We start from the raw sequence: 8332 nt of genomic DNA, 5'->3' as shown, positions 1-8332 counted from the left end.
CAGACACCCACACCCAGACAGAGGGACACAGCTGAGGTCGGAGCCACCTATCTTCACGCACAAGGCAATGGGGGTCTCAGGCACTTAATACATATTAAGGGTGACGGGTGGCTCAGGTTTTCCCTGGGGATGGCCGGGATTTTTGGTGAATGAATAGGGCTCAGCGGGTGCCACCCCCAGAAGGCTGGATCCAGCCATCACCAGGGGCCCTTCCCCAGCATAAGGGGAGGGCAAACCCAGCTTGGAAAACCCTAGTTTGATCCTAACCTGTGGGTGGCAGAGCAAAGGCCAACACTGGCCATCCCATCAGGCTCGGCAGGCAGAGGTAAACACGTTCAGTCCTGAGTGTGAGGCTCGAGCTAGAGGGCAGGTGAAGCAGCAGCTACCCAGGACCCTGTTGGTAGCAACTGCTGGTGCGTTCAAAGCCACTAGCTTTCCCGCTCCGTGTCCCTCCGTCCATCATTCATTCCCTCGGGGGAAGAGCACGTCAAGGAGGAGAGAAGCTCAGAAACATCCCCCAGCTCGTCCGCCTTCCTCCTCTTTTCCTTTAAGCATAAAGAAAGAGAAAAAAGGCAACCCAAACCTGATCCGTGGGCACTGTCGGAAGCCTGTTCTGCCTCCCAAACAAATAAATATATAAAACAAAGCTTTGGCAGACAAGGCAGACGGGCGCTGGGGCTGCAGCCACCAGCACTGCTTTTGGCGCCGAGGTCTCAGGAAGGGTTTGGGGCAGGTCAAGGGTCCGGGGAGAAAGTGTTCTTCCTGCCAGCGAGTGACCAGCGGCAGGTTCCGGGAAGAGACGGGACTCGAGGCAGCAGCTCACGCCACGTCATCCTCTAGACTGACCATCTGTCTCTGTCAACAAAACGGTAAACGCCGGAAACCATCAGTCCAACATCCAGTAAACGTGGCCGGAGGCCACCTACGCCTCACTCCCTCCTGGCCCCTCCGGCCAACCAGCCCCCCCGCATCGCCCGCTGGACCCACACAGTGGCCTCCCCACGGGTCTTGGAGCTCCGCAACTTGGCCCCAGCCTGCTCCCTCACAGCCACCAGGGAGCACCGTGACCACCCGAGTCTGACGGTGTGGCTCCGTGGCTCCCACCTCATTCCGAGGGTGCTGCTCCGTCTGCCCTGTCCCCTCCCACCCTCCCCCACTCTCTCCATTCCGGTCACACTGGTGGCCTCCTTGCTCCTCAAACACACCAGGCAGGGTTACACCACAGGGCCTTTGCACAGGCGGTGCCTTCTGCACACCGTACACTCCCTGCTCAGGGAAGCCTTCCTGGCCACCTAAAGTTGCATCCCCTCCCTCCCAGACCCACAAACCACTCTCCATCCCCCTCTGGCTTTCACCCTCGGACCTACGATCCTTTTGCTTATCCCCTGGCCCCATCCCCACACTGTGAGAATGTCTGCTCTCCAGGGAGGACCTGGCCCTGAGGAGGCATGACAGACACACAGACGGACACACGGGCACCAGCGAGGTCCCAAGTGGCACGGCTCACCGAGGGGTAGGTGTAGCCATCCTGGCTGCGGCAGATGTGGACCTCGTCTTCCGTGGTCTTCTGATACACAGGGTTGTCAAAGTTGATGCTGTTGATGCTCTTAAGCCGCCAGTTCTTCCAGAGGAGGAAGGTCCCGAAGCACAGGAGCATGAGCAGCGCTGCAGGGAGAGGGGAGAGATGCTGCTTTCAGCCGTCAGGCCCTTTCAACTTGTAAAGGTTTTTATTCTGCATTTAAAGCAGTACTTGCCCATTGTAAAAAAAAAAAAAAATCTATCTATGAGCATAACAAATCTCTAGCTTGAAGACCACTGTGACTGCCTCACCCTCTTTCTTTTTTTTTTTTTTTTTTGCGGTACACGGGCCTCTCACTGTGTGGCCTCTCCCGTTGCGGAGCACAGACTCCGGACGCGCAGGCTCAGCGGCCATGGCTCACGGGCCCAGCCGCTCCGCGGCATGTGGGATCCTCCCGGACCAGGGCACAAACCCGTGTCCCCTGCATCGGCAGGTGGACTCTCAACCACTGCGCCACCAGGGAAGCCCTGCCTCACCCTCTGAATACCCAACTATTGTCAATTCTTCCAGTTTGTTTCCGTGATTAGTCACATGGGAGCCGCCGCTTTTTCAGAAATAGGACTGTTCTCTACATACAGGGCCACAGTGTACTCTGGTTCTGTTTGAACTTGGGTGGGGCTGGATCCCTCTTTGCATCCTTTATGGTGGGCCTTGGGGTGGCACTTCCTGTCCCCTCCCTACCCCCTCCCCCAGATCCAGGGAACAGCCAAGGGCTCACCCGGCCCAGGTCTGAAAAATATTCTGGTCCAGAGGGTGGGAGAGGCTCAGGCTCTGCTGGGCCCCCGGCAGCCCCAAGGAAGGTAAGGGGCCCGGCCGCCAACCCACAGCGCACAGCTGTTGGGCACTTAGATCTCTCATCTCTGTGAAGGGACACCTTGAAAGGACTTTTTTCAAAAAGGAAAAATGGGTGTGATGCTGACCAAGCCATGATTGATGGGTGAGGGGGGGAAAGCAGAAATCTCCAAACTGCCCCCTGCAAGAGAACCGCTCACCAGGAGGCACCCCTGCTGGTTGCCCTCCCATCCCTTGGGTGTTGGTGAGGCCACCCATACTCACACCAGGGATCCTGGCCCAGCCCCACTTCCCCCACGTGACACATCGACTGCCCCACTCTGCTCACTGTCAGCTCCGGGGGTGGGGGGAATGTTTGTTTCTTTCAGGGCTGGGTCCCCAGTGCCCAGAAGCAATCTTGGTATACAGTAGGCGCTCAACTATATTTGTTAAGTAAATGAAGCTAGGAAGGGGGGCCCAGTGATGTACAGGACGCGCAGCAGGGCCACCCCGTTCCTGGAGGAAAGGTGGACCAGACTGGCTTACTGGGCATGGAGATCATTTTGCAGGAAACTGGGAACCAGGGGAGGACCAGCCACAGGCTTACCGATTGGGAGGACGATGTACAGAGCACCCACGCCCTGGGGCCTCTCCGCATCCGCTCGTCCGGCAACATCACCCAGGACTGCGAGGGAGAAGGGAGAAAGTGAGGCCCAGTTCCCCAGTGAGGGGTGGGAAAACACAGCAGGTGTATGATGACAACCCGCAAAGGAAAATGCCTGACATTTCTCAGTGTCCTCAAACATTCAAAGGAACTTGGAGCATCTCCCAGGTGTGAGGAGCCGGGCTGGCTTCCTCCAGGGCCTCGCTTGTTAGCAATCGGGGTTATGGGATTTGGGGCAAATTTAAGACGGTCCTTTAGCCTCACATTACAAGGCACTGGGGAAGGGGCTGCTGGTCCCTGAGACCAATGCCTACAGATACATTCCCAGTGGCTGGCGAGGTCACTGGTGAAATTTTTCAACCTGCTTCTGCATTTGATGACAAGGAGCTTTTTCTAGATGGGGCAAGGGCCAACTTCTGTCCCCGTAATGCTCAGCAATCCCAGTGCCTGGGTTGCATCGCACCAAAGCTCCATAGTCCTGTGCCAGCTGTCCCCGCCTAATAAGAAATATTGGAGGGGGTGGAACCTCATTATATAACCACGCCCGTGCACCTGGGCCGGACAACGTGAGGGGCCATGCAAGTGAAAGTTTAAAGGCCTACAAATAGGACAGTGAGCTGGGAAGACTGCACAAGCCACATCCAAGCCACACATAGGCCGGTGAACAGTGATGACCGTCTCCGGTTGTGTTCAAATCCCTCTGGGTTTTAATTCAGTCTGCTGTCGCACGTGTTGTGGACAGAGTTTACATGCAGTTTTACACTTACGCATATTTAAGAAACCTTGTCACAAAAATAATTTAGGGAAGCAGCATTGGTGTCCTTGAAAAAATTTTCCCTTAAAAGGGCTCCTTTGCCAAATTCGAGAAGCCCTGGATGGGCCCATCTGTGAAATGGTTTTTTAAGCAGTGGTCCTTCAAGTGAGAAGGGTTCTGGGCCTCCCTCAACCATATAGTTCCTGTTTTATCTCCTTTATGGTTGAACAAAGGATTCAGCTACTCTGAGGGGGGAAAAAAAAAAAGAAAGTCTGAAACTTGCTGATGTGCCTTTTTTTTTTTCTCCTGGCCAGAAAAGCCTGAGCTCTGTTTCCGGGCTGCTCAAAAACAGGGTCAGGCGCCCTCTGCTGGACAAAGCAGCAAATGGTGGGCTCCAATTCACCGAGAGCCCAGCTCTCTCACCTCCTCCAGCCCGGGAGGTAGATCAAGACCTTGAGGGCGGGCTAAGATGAGGAGAGAGAGGGACTCATCCCAGGCACTAAATTTAAAGGGGTCCCCCCCAAAACTCAGTAAACCAGTAATATTATAATGCATTATTTTTTTGTTTTTCTCCTGTTTTGGCCACACCGTGCAGCATGCGGGATCTTAGACCTCCGACCGCCAGGGAAGTCCCTGCATTGTTTTTAAAAATCAAAATTAATGCCAACGGGAATTCCCTGGCGGCCCAATGGTCAGGATTCCGCGCTCTCACTGCTGAGGGCCCAGGTTCAATCCCTGGTCGAGGAACTAAGATTCCACAAGTCACGCAGCGCGGCCAAGAAAAAAGAAAAGAAAAGAAAAATTAATGCTAATACCTCATGGTGACCAAAATAGCAAAACCTTTAGGAAAACAGGATCTGACTATACACTTTGCAAGATCCTGCCTCACTGAGACCCTGGCTCCGAGCAAACTTTATTTACTAGAACAGGTGGCTGACCCCACACACCATAGTTTTGAGGATTCGATTTTTTAAAAAAATACTGCATTAAAATATTATTTGAATCTTGGGTATTTTGGTGCCCCCTTTATTTATTTATTTTTTAAAAATATTTATTTATTTGGCTGTTCTGGGTCTTAGTTGCGGCACACGGGATCTTCGTTGCCACATGCAGGATCTTTTAGTTGCAGCATGCGAAATCTTTAGTTGTGGCATGCAGGGGTGGGTCTTTCTTTAGTTGTGGCCTGCGGGGGTCTTTAGTTGCAGCATGCGAATTCTTAGTTGTGGGATGGAGGATCTAGTTCCCTGACCAGGGATCAAACCCAGGCCCCCTGCATTGGGAGCTCGGAGTCTTACGCACTGGACCACCAGGGAAGTCCTTGGTGCCCCCTTTAGATGCTGCCCCAGGGAGTGCCTAACCTGCCTCATGCTAGTCCTGGCCCTGTTGGGCAGACACCTGAAAAAGTCCACGTGATCCCCACTATTCCAGGAAGGTGGGTGGGCACTGTTATTAGCTCCATTTTATAGGTAGGGAAACTGAGGCTTCCACCATGCCAGAGAAAGTGAGAAAAGGAGCCAAGACTAAATCCACTCTGTCTCTTCACCAACATGCTCATATCAATGAACCAGGGCCAGGGTGACCCCAGCCTTTACCTTGCTGGGACATCATCACTGACTCTGCCGTGGTGAGCTCAGGACTGGCTGTGCGCTTCGGACCCACGGTTGTCGAGTTGACCGTGGAGGGCCTCCAGGTGGTAACTTCAGGTTCCGTCTCTGAAAGAATAAACAGTTCCTGAGTGCCCTGCAGGCTGAGCCCCACTGATAGCTATGCTGCTGCTGACAACGGATAGGAAGCAAGTGCCATGGGCCACAAAGAAATAACTGAAGATAAACGCAGTGAAAATACAAACCCACCGATATCTATGTTATTATATTACACGTTGTTTTTCAAAAGGAAGATTCGTAAGTGTTACAGACACACTGGCCCCAAATAGAGACTTTCTCTGAGGATGAGGAGAATCAAAAGGGGGCCACCTTCTCCCTCAGTGTCTGCACCAGGCTTCCCTGGTGGCGCAGGCAGTCATTAAGAGTCCACCTGCCAATACAGGGGACAGGGGTTAGAGCCCTGGTCCGGGAAGATCCCACATGCCGCAGAGCAACTAAGCCCATGCGCCACAACTGCTGAGCCTGTGCCCTAGAGCCCGTGAGCCACAACTGCTGAAGCCCGTACACCTGGAGCCCGTGCTCCACAACAAGAGAAGCCACTGCAATGAGAAACCCGTGCACCACAATAAAGAGTAGCCCCTGCTCGCCGCAACTAGAGAAAGCCTGCGTGCAACAACGGAGACCCAACGCAACCAAAAATAAACAAAATAAATAAATTTATAATAAATAAATAAATACATAAAATAAAATCAGTCCCTCCCCCACCCAAGAGGTCTGGGAAAGAGAGAACTAGACCTTACAGGTGAACTGAGTCCATCTCCCTGCCAGGCACAGTGCTGATGCACCCAGCATTTGAGAAAGGCCTTACAAGGGCCTCCTGGGGCCTCGCTCTCCCATTTGATGGATGAGTAAAGTGAGGGTCGGGAAGGTCCGGCTGCTGGGCCGACCCGCAAGGGTGGCAGAAGGCAGACCGGTGCCCCCACCTGCAAGGCAGCTTCTCATGTCCTCAGCCAGCAGCATGCCGTTGGGGCAGGCACAGGTGAACCTAGGCGAGCGGGGGTTGATCTGCGGGGCTGGCAGACACAGGTACTGGCAGCCACCGTTGCGGAGGGCAGTCCTCTCACACCAGTTCACCCCTGCGGCGGAAAAGGCAGGAAGGCAGGGTGAGAACGAGGTCAGAAAATTTCTAGAAAATTCCAGAGTGCCGGCAGGGACATGGAGGTGGGGGTGGCCGTCCCATCTTTACCTCTCGGCTGCGTGAGGTTGTGGAAAAGGACGATGTCCTCTGGAGACAGCAGGTTTTCTGCCATCAAATTAATGTCTGAGCCCGTGAGGCGGTTGGCACTGAAAATGGCTTCGTTGACAATATCCGTCCAAAATACTTTATCCTACATGGGAGTTAAGGAAGATGACAGATCCCATCAACCATGGGGCTGGGACACAGACCACTGTCTCCACACCCCTTGAAGTTATTGGAGTTCTCTGGAGAATAAGCAGTGCTGGGTGGTAGCATCATTTATTTTTTCTTTTTCTTTACAAAATTTTTAATTGTGGGGACTTCCCTGGCAGTCCAGTGGTTAAGACTGCACGCTTCCAGTGCAGGGGACGTGGGTTTGATCCCTGATCAGGGAACTAAGATCTCACATGCCGAGCAGCGTGGCAAAAAATAAATAAATAAATAATAATAATAATTGTGTAAAATATACATTATGTAAAATTTACCATTTTAACCATTTTTAAGTGTCCAGTTCTTTGGCATTAAGTATATTCACATTGTCGTGTCACCACCATCCATCTCTAAAACTTTTTCATCTTCCCAAATTAAAACTCTGTCCCCATGAAACACTCACTCTCCATACCCCTCCCTCAGCCCCTGGCGCCCACCATTCTACTTTCTGTCTCTATGAATCTGACTCCTCTAGGGACTCAAATGAGTGGAATCATACAGTATTTGTCTTCTTGTGCCTGGCTTATTTCACTGAGCATAATGTCCCCAAGGTTCATCCATGTTATAGCAGGTGTCAAAATCTCGTTCCTTTTTAAGGCTGAATAATATGTCATTGGATGGATGGACCACATTGTGTTTATCCAGTCATCCACTGATGGACACTTGGGTTGCTTCCAACTCTTGGCTTTTGTGGATCGTGCTGCTTAAACATGGGTTTACGAATACAGCTGAACCTTGAACAACATGCATTTGAACTGCGTGGATTTTTTTCAATAGTAAATACATGATTCCCAGCTGGTTGAATCCACGGATGTGGAACTACAGATACCAACAAACCCTGGATACGGAGGACCAACTCTAAATTATACTCAGATTTTCAACTGTGTGAAGGGTCAGTGCCCCAAACCCCATGTTGTTCAAGGGTCAACTGTACAGCAACATTCTCTAGAGCAGAGTTTCCCCACTGGGATGCTATTTAGAGCCACATAAGCCTTCCTGGTGGGCCCCCCCTTCTCCTGTAGGGTGTTGAGCAGCATCCTTTTGTTTTGGCCTTGACTCACAGCTTGCAGGGATCTTAGTTCCCCGTCAAGGGATAGAAGCTGGGTCCCCTGCAGTGGAAGCGCTAAGTCCTAACCGCTGGACTGCCAGGGAAATCCCTAATTCCTGGTCTAAGACCTCTTCATGGTCACCAGCAGTTTTCTGATCTAGTCTGGGCTTGAATGACTACACGATGTGTGTGGACCTGTTAGCAGGAGCGCTCGCGCCTTGTATGTAAGTGATGCTCAGTCAGCAGCACTTGATCGTGAATTCCCACAAGCACGGAAGCAGCGACCGCTTGCCCCCAGCACCCACCTCAAAGATGGCCAAGGAGAAGGGGTGCGCCAGCTTCTTCTTGTCCTCCAGCACGGTCTTCCGGTTGCCCCCGGTGACATCAATGCTGGAGATAGAGTGCAGCTTGGAGTCGACCCAGTACAGGCGGCCGCTGGAAAGATCTAGAATCCAAGACCGGGGG

At 52.5% G+C, this 8332-nt stretch overlaps 1 protein-coding gene across 1 annotated transcript in view; it reads right to left on the bottom strand.

Moving 5' to 3' along the window:
• Nucleotides 1–819: 819 nt before the first annotated feature.
• LDLR (low density lipoprotein receptor) overlaps nt 820–8332 on the bottom strand; it is a 34968-nt gene continuing 27455 nt past the window's right edge. Inside the window, exons 14-20 of the mRNA XM_007460692.1 lie at nt 8173–8312; nt 6619–6760; nt 6320–6508; nt 5361–5480; nt 2958–3035; nt 1508–1665; nt 820–855 (exon numbers count right to left, since the gene is read on the bottom strand). Coding sequence (XP_007460754.1) covers nt 820–855; nt 1508–1665; nt 2958–3035; nt 5361–5480; nt 6320–6508; nt 6619–6760; nt 8173–8312 — 863 coding nt within the window. The remainder of the gene's footprint in view (nt 856–1507; nt 1666–2957; nt 3036–5360; nt 5481–6319; nt 6509–6618; nt 6761–8172; nt 8313–8332) is intronic.

Source organism: Lipotes vexillifer, unplaced genomic scaffold (assembly GCF_000442215.2).
Source record: "Lipotes vexillifer unplaced genomic scaffold, Lipotes_vexillifer_v1.1 scaffold1011, whole genome shotgun sequence".
Lineage (NCBI taxonomy): Eukaryota > Metazoa > Chordata > Mammalia > Artiodactyla > Lipotidae > Lipotes > Lipotes vexillifer.
The sequence above is the reverse complement of the archived record's forward strand: the minus strand, read 5'-3'. Positions and strand labels throughout refer to the sequence as shown.